This window comes from Carettochelys insculpta, chromosome 1 (assembly GCF_033958435.1).
Source record: "Carettochelys insculpta isolate YL-2023 chromosome 1, ASM3395843v1, whole genome shotgun sequence".
NCBI lineage: Eukaryota > Metazoa > Chordata > Testudines > Carettochelyidae > Carettochelys > Carettochelys insculpta.
The window spans coordinates 215280962-215298716 of NC_134137.1; the positions used below are offsets into that span (position 1 = coordinate 215280962).

Genomic DNA, 17755 nt, shown 5'->3' on the forward strand with positions numbered 1-17755 from the left:
TCAAAATGTTTGATAATTTTCTTACAAATTCTGGAAGTTATAATTGAGACGCTCAGCTTTTCTTTAAAACAGGAAGTTTGTAGCTCTCGTGTGTGTAGAGAAATACTTGAAAATATGATACTTAGGGCTTCAAAATCCCTCATTCTAAGAATAATGCCACCGATTATTGTTAAAAAATAACCTGACCTTCTGAGACCTAGGGTTCGGAACGCTGGATATACACGCTAGGTCAGTGAAACAAGCCCGATAAAACCCTTTTTACCCCGAGGGGCAGTTATAAAAAGCAGCGGCTGCATACTAACAGAGAGGGAGCCGTGCTAGTCTACACACTATCAAAACAAAAAAGCAGTCAAGTAGCACTTTAAAGACTGGCAAAATAGTTTATTAGGTGATGAGCTTTCGTGGGACAGTTTGCATAAAACCCCAGAACGTTCCCCAGTACATACAGCAGCCTCGGGCAGCTCCTTTGACCCTGCCTCGCTGTAGCCCTGAATCCCACTTCTCATTGAAAACCTAGATCTGCCCCCGTCAACCCCTTCCTCTTTCGTCCCGTGCTCTCGCCCCGAACGCATCTACCTCTTTTCCCTCGCTAATGCACCCGTCCGCCCTCCAACCCCCTCTTCCCTTCCCTTCCCTTCCCACCCCACCCCACCCCACTCCGCCTCCGCCTCCGCCTCCGCTTCCGCTCTCCCCGACCCATAACTTAGAAAGGGAAAGAGGCGGCATCAGAAGCCACGCCTACCCCAGGCTAGTCCTTTCATTGGCTCCTCCCCCCATCAATTGGGCTGTGGAGGCCAGCTTATTCTCCCCGCCTCTCGTTCCCGAACCTTGCCTTCTGAAGGGCTCTACCACGGTCGGCCCAGCCTTCCCGCCTCGCCATTTGCTGCCTTACCCGTCAAACAAATCCTTCTGCCCCCGACGATTGGCTAGCGTTCTGAGCCCCAGAGCTCCCGCCCTCCTTGGAAAAGTGCCCCCTTTGCTCCTCCTCCGTCGCAAGTGCGCAGGCGCGGGAGCGAATGTTGGGCTCAGAGGGCGGGCGCGTGCCGGTTACGAGGGAAGAGGCGCCCTGGCCGAGGAGCGGCGGTTAGAGCCTGTACGTGCGCGCGCGTGGGGGCGTGTTCTGCGCCGCGCCTCCCCTCCCCTCCCCTGCACCGCCCCCCCGCCCAGGCAGGGGCTGGGATGGCTGGGGACGGGCCGCGTTGAATTCACTCGCCGCGTTTTCCTGCGGGGGCAGCGGCGGCACTAGCGAGCGGCGCCTGGGAGAGTCCCACTGCTCTGCCGGTGCGTGCGGGGCGCGGGGCACGTGCCACTGCCGAGGGGGCAGCGAGCTGAGCTCTCCGGGCGGGGGCTGAGCGGCTGCTGCTCCTGAAGCCGGGCGCGCAAGGTGGGGGGAGGTTTGTTGGGGACACTTATCTGGGGGCTCTTTACCCGCGGGCAGAGCCTGGGGGGAGCTGTCCTGGGAGACAAAGCTTCGGCCGACTTGGATTTACAGCCGAAATTTCCTTCCTGCTCCCCAGCGCTTTCCCCCCGGTCAGTTTCTCTCACGCGTTTTTGTACATCGTTCTGTCGTGCTCAAGGTTTGCTGGCCGCAAGGCGTCTTGGCTTTTAATCTTTTTAAACGCGGCAAATGGAAGTCCATATGCCTTTGCGGTCTGGGGAAGGCTTGTGTCCCTGCTGAGCTGTGTGTGTACAGGATCCTCTGTGTGTTTGTGGGAGTCCTTGGAAAACCAAACGCGGGGAGCGTAAGTGATTTCAGTAGGGTTAGGTTCAATCCTGCCATTAGTTCTTCAGGGGGAGTCTGAGGAGGGTGGAGGTGGTGTGTGTGTGTGTCTGTGATTGGCTTGTTTGTTTTGTTTATGGGGTGAAATCAACTCTGCTTGTCCATTCACAAGTGTAAATTTACCCTCTGCCTGTTAATATTTACATTGATAACGCATCCAGGGTCACTTGGCAGTGTAAACTCAGCCCAGGCAGGTTTGTGCTCTTCATAATAAAAAGTTAACCCACTTCCCAAACGTTTTCTTGCTCTTTTCTTACTAGGGAAAGGAGATGGTACATCACTGTTTTTTTTAATGATAGTATGTCTTTAGGACACCTTGTGATAGTTCTCTTAATTCTTTATTTTAAAGATTGGATCCCAGATGGCCAATTCCCTGAATGGCCGGAACCCAGGTGGCCGAGGCGGAAACCCTCGCAAAGGGCGTATTCTGGGCATCATCGATGCTATTCAGGATGTTGTGGGCCCCCCCAAGCAGGCAGCTGCTGACCGCAGAACTGTGGAGAAGACTTGGAAGCTAATGGACAAAGTGGTAAGTTTTGTGTGTATACGTACAGTCACCTCTTTCATATCTGGCATTTTATCATCCGGAACTCTCAAATAACTGGCATTTTAACCATAAGAAAATTTTCGTTAGGTTTTCCATAAGTATAGTGAAAGTAAATATAAGTAAATGCAGCATAACCTTGTAGTGTACAATACTACTTTTCTTGGTAAATAAAATACTCTACATACATTTGTGTTTGTTTCTTAATATCTAATCTTGTTTTCCTGTACTGTTGTGCATTGCTAGGTATACCTTGGTATTATCCAGAATGTTTGAATATCCTGCAGTCTCCTGGTCCCAGGACTGCTGGATATGAAAGAATTTACTGTATTCTATTACCCTGTAGGGGAAGGAAGTTATTTACTTAGGTCCATGTGAGACTCTGCATCTTCCTGCAGATTTTATTCCTTTGCCATACATATGTCCTTGTTCAGAAAGAGAGGGACTTGCATTTTAGATCATGTAAATCTGTTTTTTCATTTTGTTGGCCTCTGGCTGTTTTTTTTTAAATCTGCTCCGAGTGGGGAGATGTACACATTTGCCTTAAGTCATGCTGTTCTTGTTGGTCAAACTCCATCAAAATAAATAATTCTTTTAGAGTTGCTATGAGAAAACTGCTAAATTTATCTCTTATGCATCAGCTATCCTTTGCTTCAAAGAAGGTCTGGTTTAGTCAGTCTGTAAACAAAGCCACTTGAATACAAAACTTCCATTAAGCTAACCTTCCTATAAAGCATTCTTTTAACAATCATATACATACATGTTTGTTTGTAGGAATTGTGCCTGAGGAGAAAATAACTCTCTGGTTGTCCCTTAATAGTGTAAACAGATTAGTAAGAAATCCTCTATTTTAAAATCTTTTGTCCCCTTTTTTCATGGATTTTTTTAAACAGTACTTTTACGTTTTTGCTTAACTATTTATTTTGGAACTGGAAATATATTTTATTTACAGTTAATTAGTGTGCGTCCAGGGAAGGGGAGGGAGGGATGGTGTTTGTGGCATGAAACAGTGCTTAGTAGATCTTTGTAGCATTTTTATGTTGCTTTGAAAGTCACACGTTTTATTAAATATTACCTGATAGATGTGACAGCTTTCTATAAACTATGTGCAGGTTAGCTAAAAGGTGCTGCACAGGAGATAGAAATAATTTGTTTATTGTTCAGGTAACTCAGTAGGCTTGATTTTGAGGATAATACAAGGCAACTTTCTTTTGGGATCATTGATGATTGAGGTTTTAATACCTGATAGTATCCGGACCTAGAACCAAGAAAGACGTGAGTCTAATGGTCTGTCTCCAGTAGAGTGAGATTAACATAAAGCAGCTATGCTATAGTGTAAGTGTGCTATGTACAATACAGCCTTGTTTCTGCCTACATAACTGTCCGCCTACATGAACATACAAGGTGTATGACTTAAGTTGGTATAGTTATGATGACACAGTATCTTCATAGACCATGTGGTCTTTGTCAGCTCTTGACTGTCATTCTTGTCAATTCAGTGGCTCTGGGTTGGGCTGCTGTCTCTGCTTGAGGCCAAGCTGTCACCCATGGTCCCTGCTTGGACTGCTGTCCAGGATCCCTACTGTGAGCCCTTCTGCTCTCCAAGATCTTGTCGCTCCGCCAGGAGCATGGCAGCCAGACTCCAGGTGTTGGTCTCTCTACTGGAGGTGAAAAGCTCCAGGTGGCTTCTCCCTGCTTGTGTCTAGGAACAGGAAAATGAGAAGTTCCTAAGGGCAAGTGGGGGTCTCTGAAGGCTCTCTGACCTGCTTTAGTCAGTGGAGGTGCTGCTGTGGCCATAAGTTCATTTAACTTAGGTCATTTAAGATTGCAGTGTAGACATGTCCTAGGGTTTGCTCTGACTTTGGAAAGTCAGTGACTCCTTGTCATTTATTTCACTTATTTTTTAAAATACAGGCATTTCAATTTATAGGTCTGTGTGGTGGTATACTAATGCAAAATATTTATTAACTTTAAAAAAAAACAAAAACCTTGATGCACCTCTGACAACTGATCATTCTATGCCACTAGCAACATTACATGCTTTTATTAGAGGAGCACCTAAAGCAGAGGGACTAAAACTGGAGGTCAGGACCTCTCAGGGGGTCACGAAGCTATTACTGTGGGCGGGGGAGGGGGGAGCAGTAAGAATTCATAGTGGCGTTAATGGGGAAAACAAAAAGTGTTTTATTTATTGGGGCTCACACCCAGAGGAATGCTGTTTGAGAGGGGTGACCAGTACAGAGGTTTGAGAACCGTGGCCCTGAAGTTAATTCTGAAGGGCAACCATGATGTACACGGATGATATTCCAAAGACTGGGGGGAGATTGTTTCTGTTACTTCCAGATCTGACTTTGATTGTCTTTTTTTCAGGCAGAGAGGTAGCCATGTTACTCTGTATCCTAACAAAAGAAAAGTCCTGCAGCACCTTAAAGACTAACAAAATAATTTATTAAGTGATGAGCTTTTGTGGGGCAGACCCACTTCTTCAGATCTGGAGATAGAGCTGTACAGTTTTGTTTTTTCCACCCCCGCCCTCCAGGCAGGCACTACTTTTCAGTATTGAGATCTTTTCATCTTGAAAAGGTGACATCTTTGAACAGGTAAAGAGATTGTACACTTTGATATGTCCCCCTTTGCAACAGAATATCAGCCTATGCAGAAAGCCTTGCAGTGTATTTTTTTTTTGGCTAGTTTGAAACTTAATCTCATTGTTTAGAATTATGGATTGCTGTCACTCAATTTTTACAGATAACTCTATTGTCATTAGTACATCAGTGTATCAAAATGGACTATGGATAGATAAAGGTTGCATTTTGTTTTCTTTTGATTTCGCTGGTCAGGTGTCCTCAATTTTTAATCTTCAGTATATCCTCTTTAAACTGCAGGTAATCAAATTTTATTTCCAAATTTCATTAAAGTATACCAGACAAGGTGATGTAATGGTGTCCAAATGCTGTAACTGTCTTCTTGAGTTAAGCATTTAGTACTTGTAGGAAAGAGAGTGCATTTGAATAAACCCAATGTGTTGGCAAATAACAAATGTATAAGCCTTTTTTAGCCTTTCTCCTCAGCAAGCAATGAAAGGTAAACTTCTCCTTTTGCTAAATTAAAACCTGGGATTATACAGAAATAGTTAAAAACCTTCTTAAATAACTGTTTGTTTAAATACTGCTGCAGGCCTGTATCCTACAGCGTTGTGAACCTGTGCATATATGCACCCAGTCAGTGAATTCAGTGGGACTCTGTATAATCTCCTGGGTCCCCACTCTGAGATCAGACTGTGGTTTTGAGGCCTAAATTACTAGTGATAATATTTGTGTTTTAATTATAATCTCTACGGACAGTGGAAGAGAAGAGAAGACAGAATGGGACAAAGAGTCCATGTCAGGACTGGGTTTCGATCTCCAAAATATCTTGTTCTGTTCCCTGTGCTCATCATCGTGCTGTGCGTACTCTTTCTTGCTTATTGAAATTTCATACATGAAGTAACTTGGGTTGCAAAACATTTGTTCCTGTATTTACAAGCATTGTGGGGTTCTCCAAAACTACAAATCAATCTTGATAAAACCATGCAAAATAAAATAACTGTATTGTGGGATTAGGGTTTTTGGAGAGAGAGTTTTTATATACAAACTTAAGTTCTTTAGCAACATCATCTGCATATGCAGAAGTTACTACTTGACATGATTTTGAATTGTTATAGTTAAGGGTCTGTCAAGTTTGACATAACTGTTATTTTTCATGGTTTTATATTTTAGTTTTGACAACAGAATTAAGGTTGCAACTTCATAAACAATATCTCACCTTGAAATGTATTTGGTACCAGCTTAAAAAAACACTAAAAACCCACAACATTCCTTTGATAGTTAAAAGAACCCTGTCAAAATTGAGGGGACAAACTGTGATGGCATGACATTATAGATAAGAACTTACCCTTCTGGTAAATATTTACTACTGAGCCCTATTTGTGAAAAAATACACAATTATTTGTTCTTCATGCAGAACATCTTTTTCTTAAATAATGTGCTGAGTCTTCTAATTAAAAGTAAACAATTCAGTACATGGGGGCAGTGTCCATCTGAATCTAACCATTATAAAATTAACAGATTTAACTTTTTTGTGTATACTTCTATTTTTGAATGGACAAACAGTAGATACATAAAATGTTTTTTTGGGCATTGGTGTAAATGTGTATTTTGCTACCTTTTGTAATACCATGCTTTGCATGATGCTCTTTTTTCATATTTCAGAAAGCTGTACACAACTCCCAGTGATAGTTTTGTGCTAGTGAATACATCTTGGATATCTTTGGACTCAATAAAGTTATTCTTGGGTATAACAGATGAGATTGTTCCCCAGAATAAGATGCAGCACCTACATAGAAGGATGGATTTCAGATTAAGTTAATATATGTGAGGTAATAAAATAATAAATGCAACTTTTTCCATGAAGTGTATTGAAGGGCCTTATAAAATCTGATGATACAGAAGCAAAATCATAAGATAATAGATTTTACAATCTAGGAAACAAAAGTACTTTCCTATAAGGAGCATCCCTTTGACTTGAGAGTAGCCAGGGAAACACCCACCATGTAAATATGAGAGTAGAACTGCATCTTTAATAGTTTGGATATTTGGAGCTGGGAGTTCACATTGTAAGTGTTTCAGGTTAGTGAAATGGTGAAATATTTTGAAACAATATCGTATTCGTGCTGCCATGTATGAGCACTGCAACTTTCAATCATGATAGGGTACTCTGAAGTATTTGGGGGAAATAGGGTTGTTAAGCAGCGTGGTAGAAAGTAAAATCCGTGTATAAACTATTGCTTTATCATGGTCCACACAATAACTTTTATTCATATACTGGAAAACAAGAAGAGCAATTTAATTTACTATTTAATAGACTGAGAGCACTGTGCAGAGTCTACCTAAAGCTTGCACAGTTCACTTTATGATTATGCAAAACTGCGTTACTGAAAGGTTCTAGAAGTGATTCCTTTTTGTAAGATGAGGCTACACCAAGATCCAGTTATTTTCTCTAACATTCAATATCTATACTGAGTTCAGTTACTGAGTGTGGAAACCTAATGTATACATTTGTTGTTATTCATAATGCTCTGAATTGTTTGAAGCCTTCCAAATCACTTATTTCATAGTACCACAAAGGAACCAGTTCAGTAAATCATAACTACAGAAGTCTTCGATATGTAAAGTGACCCTTACACAATGGTTTAAATATTGATTGAAAAACTAGGGAAGCATCCCCTTGCCTATTTCTGAATATCCATGTGGCAGACACGGGAAATAAACAGCACATCAAAATATTGCGCTTTTGCTTTTAAAGTAAAACTACCTTTGCAAGCTTGTGCCCGTATTAAAAACATGCACCATTAGAGTATGGAGGCTGTCAAAGCCAGGATGTGCGCAACAGTTGTTCTCTTGGGTGGAAGTCAGGTAGGAAAATTCCTGTTCTGGTGAGAAGGCCTTTTCCAGCTGTTTTTTTCTACCTCCTGGTAATATGCCCATCTGTAATATACGGTGCCAAAGCATTGATAGTTAAAGCTGTCTTGGGGGTAGTGGGCTTTGATGGGTGATTCTGCACCTTGTAATCTCCTCCATTTTCCCAGTAATTAATCTGTCATTTCATGCTTCAGGGTTCATTCCTTTGGGTTGTGTGAGCTGTGGTCTTCTGGAGATCAGAAGTGTCGCAGTGTCATGTTGCATAGCTAGGTTCAATGTGTGTGGGGTATTCTGAGCCAAATGATGTATCTTGTGATGACAGTGCATGGTGTGGTGGCAGATGCTGGTCAAGTGGAGCCTTTAAAATTCTAAAGTTGGAAATACACTGGTTGCTGATAGTGGAATTGTTATATCCATTTGGTACAGCTGAACAGAGAGAGTTTAGTCAGAGTCCTAATCAGCTGCTATTTTTCAGTTGCCATTGGTAACTTTTTCTGACATGGTCTTCGACCAGCATTTAATCAGACCCTGGTGTGTCAGTGGTGCTGTGTTTTGCTTGACAGTGTAAAGCTGTTTTATCAAAGCATTAAACCTGTGAACTATTGAACTCCTTTTTAAAAAGGAGCATCATGAAATGAACAGAACACACAGTGTTCTATGTGACATCAAATGGCTGAACAGGGATAGTGGAAATCTCTTCCCTCTGATCTGAAGATACTGTAAAATATGTTTTACATCTTACACAATCATTTTTTAAAACTGATACTTCTACATCTTGAACCTCTCTAGTCTGGCACCTTTGGGACCGGACTGGAGCTGAACAAGAGAATTTGCTGAATCACGGGAGGTCAGTATTGTCCAGCAATATTACCAACACTTCCATGGCTTATAGGGCTCTTATAAGACATTTAGGGGTAAATTACAGCTAAATAATGGCTAAGAACACAGAGCTAGGACTGGTTGCTGTCACAGTCTGCCTCTTGAAATGTAATGAGTGTAATGAAATGCACATGGAGAATTGTAGCAATGTGTTCAGTGACCCAAGTTGATGAACCAATGAGTTGTTGCATTTTTAGGTTAACTGGAGTTGGTATTTCAGGGTGAGAGTTCCATTCCAAGTGAACTGTACTAGTCATACTTGGAGGTAACAGATGCAAGGATCACTGTGGTGAAATCTGTTTTTGGTAGAATGGAGTTCATACACAGGCCATGCTTTTGTGGAAGTGGGTGCTTCGGTTTCACATGGATAACCATAGTATGTAATATGTTGATATCCTGTTATGAGTAGGGTACTTCAAAGATCTTATATACTTATGACTTGCCTCAATCAAGGAAATGTTTCCTTTTCAACTTGCTGAATGTTTGTTTTGTCTTTGGTAGACTAAATGCTTACTAAATACCTACATGCTTAATTCAAGTCACAATAATGATCTGACTCATACCCTGAGCTATTGCTAATATGAAATTTATGAAACTCAGGGTGGCTTGTTTTTTGTTTTTCAGAAAAGGTATCTACTGTGAGAGCTCAGTGGCTTTAGACAGCCTTTTACGTCAGCTGTTGTTATTTCTTGTTGCTTATTGTTAATGTGAACTCTTGTGGTAAGTCTCAGGACATCCTGACTCTTGGAGCCATATGGTTTACACAACCAGCTCTTTACAGGCACATTTCCTCCATACTGAAATCTGGTCCATTATATATGCAAGTGTAGAAAATCCTACACACCCTTAGTGGTAGCTCAGACCTCTAAGCATTTGAATTAAACTTCAGCGCTTATTTTGTGTTAAACTGTTAAAGTTGAGAGGAATTAAGTTTTATTATAGAAATATTTTCATATAATTGAAGGGTTAGCGCTAGTTTTGTGGTGTCTAGTAATTAGTCTGCATGTAATCTGCAGAAAGTGAAGCATGGTAAACCAAACTGACCACAGAATCCTATTGTTAACTATATATGACTGTATTGGACTAAAAAAGACGTTCTAAAGCACCTGAAAGAGGAACTGAATCGCTTTTTTTTTTTTTTTCCACAGTGTGCCCTTTTGTTTAACTGTCTGGTCATCCAGCCATAGAAAATCCTCAACCAAAATAAGTAACTTGTATATGCAGGCAACATACACAGTGGAGTAGTGTGTTCACTTTCCCAGTATACATAAAAACTACCCTTTTCCCACTTATACTGGTATGACTTTCCTTTTTGTGTAACTTTTCTTTTCCACAAGGGAACTAATTATTTTAAACATCTGGTTTTCTTCAGAAGAGTTAGGAGTTGATAATTCCAGTGTGCTTTTTCAAAAGCGGATCAATTTAGAGTGTTTGTAACTTTGTGTTTATTTTTTGCTGATGCTGATGTTTGAATAAGCATTTTTTTTTCAGTTTAGATGCTTCAAGGATGCCATAACCCTCTATTTGTCATTCTGAAATCCTTCCCATGACCTGTAATTGATGTCAAAAACCATTTTCACTTCAGATAAAGTGGAAAGGGTGAGGCTGCAAAGAGGAAAGTTGCTGTTAAAATATATAAAGGCTGCAGCTACATCTACACTAGAGAGTTTTGTAGACAATTTGCAGAGCATCTACACACACAATGCATTTTGTTAGCAAACTTTAGACAGAAAAGTTGTGTGGAGGCTACAGGGGGCCCTTTTGTCGACCAGAGCAGATCGCATCTACACATAAAAGTGGATCAATCTTTCAATCTGTCAGCAGAAGTTTTGACGGAAGAGATATTCGAACAGTAACTTTGGTAGACAGATACTGTAGGCTGTGTATACACTGCCTCCCTACTTCGAAGGGAGGATGGTAAGTAGGGTGTTGGGAGTTTATTAATGAAGTGCTGTGGTGCATAAGCAGCACTTCATTAAGCAAATCCCCTCTCCCACTCCCCCGTCGGCAACCCCGAAGTGTTAAACTTTGAAGTGCCGGCTCACATGCAGCTGTGGCTAACCCACCGGTACTTCAGAGTGCCTGGGCAACTTTGAAGTCCCTTTGCTCCTCAAAAGTATGCACCGCAGCACTTCATTAATAAACTCTCGACACCCTACTTACCATGCTCCCTTAGAAGTAGGGAGCTAGTGTAGACAAGCCCCTAGTGTAGATGTGGCCATTGTGAACAAGGACCAGGGAAGATAGGGGAGAAAATCCATACAAATTTTATGTTTAAATGATTTTCCATTTGTAATGTAAATATTTCTCGACAGGTGCCACTTCTGAGTTCTGTTATGGCCTACTATATGTAGTGATAAGTGTTAAAAGTTGGAGCCAAATTGAATTTTGACCTTTTTTTACCAGTAAAAAAAAATCCTAGACCTAATTACTGTATATGTGTACAACACTTAGATTCAGAAAAAGTGGAGCGTGCTCTCCTTTCTGCTTCTGCTAAATATGGAAATTTCCTGTCTGTTTCAACATGAAATTAGTTTAAGTATAGGTTACCTAAAAATTCAGGCTTTGTATTGCAAGAAATAGCTTAGAGTTACCATGGGGATGCCTCTTCCCCTGGAATTCCCTAAAATGTTGGACTTTGAAGTCCTGAGGTGAGTGTGAATAGAAAATCTGCCGCAGGTAATATCTGAAGGTTTTAAAAAGAGTACTTAGTTATGGTAACAGGGCCATATCTGCCTCTTGTGACTGCCTGCTTTCTCTGTCCATCAGTGCCTGCAAACTCTTAGTTCTTCTCAACAAGGCAGCTCCCTCCTTTCACGAGCTACAGCCTAGCTGATTGATCTCTCAGCAGGTCTTCAGTGACAGTCCTCTGGCTAAGCTGCCTACCCTGTGCCTGTAGCACTTCCTGGGCGTTTGTCCTCAGACTGTCCAACAGGACCTGTCTCAGTACCCAGTTGGTCACCATATCTATGAAAGTTCCTGCTTTATTGTGGAGCAGCATCCCCAGGGCTTCCTCCCTAGGGGCTTGTCACCTGCCCTTTGATCCTCTTTTGAGAAGTATTTGCATTGGTTTACTACATATATGTATACAAAGTGTGCGCATATGTACCACAGTAATTATATATAGAATCGTGCCTATGGGGACCACTTAGTTAATTAGTGAAGTACATCCATCTGTAGGTGGAATGCAGCAGCTCTAGAGAAGTGTATGTCAAGTCTATACTACACTATAGTAATGTAAAATAGAAAAAAGAAGTAAAATACCATCTTCAGTTGAAAGTATAGGAGAATTTAGGGAGCCAGAATAGAACTGCTATTAATTCATATATAGTCAGAACACAGGACTTAAATTCTGCTCTTTGAGAGTAGACACTGCGGATAATCGCAAAGTTTGCATGTCTGGAGGCACAGTGTCCCCTGCAAATGTGTGGAAAATAGCTCTAGTCTGGAGTGAAGAATGTTGCCCATTGGGTCACTAACATGCTTTCTTAGAGCCCCTGGATTTACTTGGATGCTTTTTTTACTCAAGACTGGTTAGACCTAAGGCTATTTAGCCATAAGAGCTAACAAAATCACAAGACAGTTTTAAAAGTTATACTGTGAGGGCAGTAGTTTTAAGTGTGTTCTTTCCCTGTAGAGCCTCAGGTTGTGGTTGGTATAAGCAGCACTTTGTACGGTAGATTTCAGTCAAATAAATAATACACAACAGAAATGTAACAATTCATTTGAAGCTTATTCTGTTTGTCAGTTGATTTTTAAAAAGAAATTAGGTGAGGTGTATGTGCATGATGGGTCCCATTTTAAAATGTATTAACTCAAGGTGCATGTAGATACTGTCTTTTAGTAGACTCCTGAAGCTGAAAATGTTGAACTTAGCACAACATTTTTCTAGAGTTTCTGTGTTATGTGTTGTACAGAACAGGCAGGCAAAGATGCTTCTGTTGGAAGAATACGTTTAGAAAATGTGGCAGGGGTGGTAATGACTACTTAGTTATTCTTATACATGCCAATAAATGGTTAAACTTTCCATAAATTAGCCAATAATAGTGACTTCAGTGGCACTATACAAGAGAGAAGTTAAAGCAGACTTTTTAGATCTCAGTGCTTTAGAGGCCTGAGATGTATATTTGCACCTGCTAATTTCAAAATGCCAGGTCACTTAGCCCATACAGGTTTCTTTGAGATGGGGAGTGATCAGAGAGTGCCTTTTTAAACACTGTTGTTTTTGCTTCTAGGTCAGACTGTGCCAAAATCCCAAACTTCAGTTGAAAAACAGCCCACCTTATATACTTGACATTTTACCGGACACTTATCAACATTTAAGACTTATACTAAGCAAATATGACGACAACCAGAAACTTGCACAACTCAGTGAGAATGAATATTTTAAAATCTACATTGACAGTCTCATGAAAAAATCAAAACGGGCTATAAGACTTTTTAAAGAGGGCAAGGAGCGGATGTATGAGGAACAGTCTCAGGACAGGTAAGAGAAATATTTACATATTAATGTCTTGCTTGTCTGCATTCTTTACATTGTTTATCTGTATCCACAGTGTTTTGACATTTTAGTTATTTAAAGAGCAAAATATTGTTTGGAAACACTGACTCTTCAGGGCAATCAGTAATTGACTAGTTTTATTCCATTAGGTACTGTTTGTGAATTTTAAAACAAAGTGAATTTCCTTTATAAAACATTTACTTCTTTAGAATTACTCCTTCAGCCCACTTACGGTATGTAGCTCTTTTCCTGGGAGAGAAAGGCCTGCTAATTAGAGCATTGCCAATATAATCTACCTCATAAAAGGAAGAACTGAGAGATTTATGACACTCACTCAGATATTCCCAAGCAATAAAATGGGGGAAACAAAACAAAACAACCACCCCCCACTCCCAGTGCCCAGTATAGTGCTCAGAAGTTTTGGATAGATCACGGGTCATGTAGGGTGCTGCTGATTCTTTAGGGTGATATTTAAGAAGTGTTTTGGAAGAGCTAACTGACTTGTGCTTTGCTGAGAGCTGGTGCTGTTAACAGGACATTCTCTGGTATTTGTGTAGCAGTCAGTATGCACTTGTTAGCTTTTAGGTAAACTTGTTGCTTCAATTTTCATTTAGTGCTCACTTCTGGTTTAGAAGAGGTGGGAGTGCATTTGTATCAGGATCTGCTTCTGTGACACAAGAAACTGCACTGAAATCATCTTCAGATTTGTTTGAACAAACTTCAGACGTTTTATTTAGAATTGTATCCTGATCGGGGGATGGTAAGGAGGGGGGGAAATGGAGGATTGTATCCTTGCCATTCTGTCTGCACCTGAATTCAGGACCAGTGCTGCAAGTATACATTCATCCCTCGCTGTACGAGCACAATTGGTTCCTAACTTTTTGCTCATAGGAGAAAATTTGTAAGAGGGACACTTAATAGGAATTAAGATATGTGTAAGTCTCTGATTGGTTCTAAGTGCTCAGAGTGACAGCAGATGGCGCTGCTTTTGGAAGGAAAGTGACCCTGGAGTTGGGGGGGGCGGGGTTTAAAGGCTGGGGGCAGTTTGGGGACATGAGTGGGAGGGAGGGTTAAAAGATGGTGGGAGGGGCGGGATTCAAGCTGCTGCAGGTTGGGTCTGTTAGGTGGTGGGGAGGTTAAGTCTGTGACAGTTTTGGGCTGAGGGGCCAGCGGGGTTAGGCTGCAGCAATTTGGGTGTGTGGGGCGGGGGAGGGATTTAAGTTTCAGCAGTTTGGGTGCACAGGGACTGGCGGCGGGGGTTAAGTTGCGGCGGTTTGGGTGCGTGGGGCTGGCAGGGGGTTTAAGTTGCGGTCGTTCTGGTGGGGGGGTTAAGTTGCGGCAGTTTGGTCATGCGGGGGTTGGTGGGAGGGTTTAAGTTGCAGTGGTTTGGGTGTGAGGGGGCACGTGGGGGGTTTAGGTTGCGGCGGTTTGGGTGTACAGGGGTTGGCAAGCGGGTGTAGGTTTTGGCAGTTCGTGTGCGCGGGCTTTGGCGGGTGGGGGGTTAAGTTGCCGCGGTTTGGGTTTGTGGGGCCAGTGGGGGTGTCAGGCTGTGGCAGGTTGGATCCGCGAGGCAGGGGCAAGTCTTGTATTAGCGGGGGGAGTTCACTCATCCAGTGAACAGAAGGTCAATAAATGTGTCCCTCATTTAAGCGAGTACTCGTAAATAAAGTACTTGTTTAATGAGGGATGAGTGTAGTATTTCACTGCTGATAGAAACTGCATGGACAGAAGCAGTGAAAATAAACAAGTTTTTGTAGATGTCACTCTGACGTAGCTACTACTAGTTAGAATATATTTTCCTGATCAGACCGCAGGCTCTGCCAGGGGTGAGGGGTTAGGAAGCAGCTCGGGGCTCTTCTGCCTGTTGCCACTCTTCTTCCAGGCGGGAGAAAGGAGTGGGAGCCTCAGCAGCACTGCTGGGAATCTTCATACATCTGCTCTGATTGGCTGGACTTTCAGCCAGTTGGAGTAGTGAAGGGCAATGCGTGGGAGCAATGGGGAGGAGATGCAGAGATATGTGCATCTTGGTGCTGCAAAGGTAAGCTGCACCCCTGTCACCCAGACCCTATTCCCTCAGACAGCTGTTGTGCTCCCTCCCATCCAGACCCCCCACTCCCAACACCCTTTCTGCATCCTTTCTCCCAGACCATGCACCTCAGGCACCCCCTCCCGCCCAGACTCCCCACTCGCACCCTGTTCTTGTCCCCTCTCTATTTAACTCCTTTCTCTCCCAGACCCCACACCCCAAACTTTCCTGTGCCCTTCCTCTCACCTAGATCCACAGCCTCCTCCCACCCAGATAGTCCACCCCCAGCCTGCCCCTGCACCCTCCCTCCAGCCCAGACTTCATAGCTCCTAGTGGGGGACCACATGAGTGAGGTGTTGGGGGTTTTTTCGTCTGTCACTTCTGTGGCTCTCACCTGATTTGTCCACTACCCGTGACCTGAAAAAGGTTCCTGCTGTCATGCTGGAGAGTCAAAAGGCCACGGCTTCGTGGTGAGCTGCAGTCTCACATGTTAGCTCAAACTCGGTTATATTCTAGAGAATGAAAAAAACACTTCCATGCCTGCAGTTGACTGCATGTGAGAGACTGCATGTCTGTGAAGACTTTCAGACTAATTTATTGAAAGAAAACGTGCTGTTTGTCTTCAGTGGTAAGAATTGCTGTCATAGCCATATATCATAAGCATCTGAAGTGATGTTTTCACTGGTGATTTTGCTTGAGCTGATTTACAACAATGATTCCTTCTCTTTGCCTTCTGTTAGTAGTAGGTGCAGAAATCATTGTGCTACAAAGGAAAAGAGACTCTCTTTATGGTAAGGGAGATTGACCTTAAAAGAGTGCAGTAGTAAACAGATTTTACTTTGACTTCCCCATAGCATTGTTAGTTGTGGGTTTGGTACAGTACTTGTAATAAGTTAAAGCAGTTTTCACTGCCACTCTTTCCAACACAAAAACCTGATATGGTTTGGACAGTCAGTCAAACCTTACTTTAATGATATCTAGGTTAGAATAGATGTTAAAGGGGCTTCCCTTGAGTTTCCTTCTTCAAACCCTGGATAATAATGGTGAGGGTGACAGAATTATATAAAGCAGGTAGGTATAACAAAGTCCATATGCCCTATTCCTACCTTTTTTTTTAAAAAAAGTTAGGAATCTTTGGTTCTCATAAGCAATGCTCCCTCTAATTTTTTTTCATCAGCGTGTGGAATGAGTTGTATGTTCCAAACATGTGGAGTTGTGCATGACCAGTAGAAACACATGCTGCCAGCTGTGTGTGCTCTGCTGATCAGCTGGGCAGAATTGGAATCTCTCCTTGGCAGCTGTGCAAGCTTAGGGAGCTTAGGGAACACTGCTCATAAGATGATCTAGGACAGTGGTGTCCAAGAGAAATTTCACAATGGCTACAGGTGCCTCTGCTCCAGGTGCCACCCCTCCCCTGCCCCCTAATTACTCACCAGAGCTGTGCTTGGACCTGTCGCTGCTGTTACTACTGCACATGAGTGGTGGGCTACGTGCACGGAGCGGGTGGAGGGTGCTTCATTTCATCACTGCATTATTCTGTTCACCGCAGGTGGTGAATGTGAAGCATAATGGATGCTGCGGATCTAGGAAAAAGTATTTAAAACAAACCATATTGATTCACTGTATTTGCAATCAGTAGCCACACTGAGTTTGTGAAGACTCTGAAAGTAACAATTCTCCTCTTCCGTTTGTCTAACTGAAGGTTGGAAATAGGAAATTTACAGTCTAGAAAAGTTTAAAAAAACCAAATCTTCAGTGATACGTCTGTTACTTCTGTTTAAATAGACAGTGCTGTCATGTGTACATTAGACATGATGGGAATTGTGGCCTGCAAGCAATTTTTGTACTAATTTTATTTAAGTTAGAGAGACAATTTTTTCCTATCTTGGTGGTTAAATTGGTAACTGCCACAGGACTATGGATTGAACTATTTTGGGGTAAAGGTGCTTCGTACTAATACAACCTATTCCCCTTCTCAGACTGGAATTAGCAAACTTCATACTGCTACAACTACCTAGCATGGGTGCAATTGTACCACTTTATGCCAGTATATTTAAAAGAGTCCAATTTTCTTTTGTAGATAAGTCTTAAGACAACCTGCATACAGGGCTGGTGACAGACTTTGCAGTGTCCTGGGCAAGGTGGGCAGGGGCCTCAGTTCTGGGTGCCACTAACGAGGTGAGGCCTTGGGCAGAAGACATGGAGCTGGGGATTTGTCGTCTTATCCAGCCCTCAGGGCCACCCAGATTGTGCTGCATGGGTCTCTGGCAGCAATTTAAAGGACCCAAGGCTCTAGCTACTGCTGTGGTAGTGGGCTGGAGCCACAGTCCCTTTTAAATCATGGGCCTTGTGGAAGCTACCCCCCATTCACATCTGCAGCCCTGCCTGTATGTGAGTCTAACCAGGATAAAGCTAGTAATGCTGAAAGACTAACCCTTGGAATAATAATTTTGCTGTGTAAACTTAATTCTGAAATATCACATAACACATTACGCTTTGAATATATTGAAGACTGAGTCTGTTGGGGTAGCCATGTTAGTGTGCATCTGCAAAAACCACAAGGAGT

General features: G+C 42.4%; 1 protein-coding gene across 3 annotated transcripts in view; it reads left to right on the plus strand.

Annotated features, from left to right (window-relative positions):
* The first annotated feature begins 1049 nt into the window (after window positions 1-1049).
* CBLB (Cbl proto-oncogene B) overlaps window positions 1050-17755 on the plus strand; it is a 233845-nt gene continuing 217139 nt past the window's right edge. For 2 of the 3 annotated variants that reach the window (XM_074998995.1, XM_074999010.1), the window contains exons 1-3: window positions 1205-1281; window positions 2130-2309; window positions 12898-13148. In XM_074998995.1, the coding sequence (XP_074855096.1) occupies window positions 2142-2309; window positions 12898-13148 (419 nt within the window). In that variant the 5' untranslated portion in view covers window positions 1205-1281; window positions 2130-2141. Of the gene's footprint in view, window positions 1094-1204; window positions 1282-2129; window positions 2310-12897; window positions 13149-17755 lie in introns of those variants that run through there. The other variant, XM_074999003.1, reaches the window with a different exon arrangement.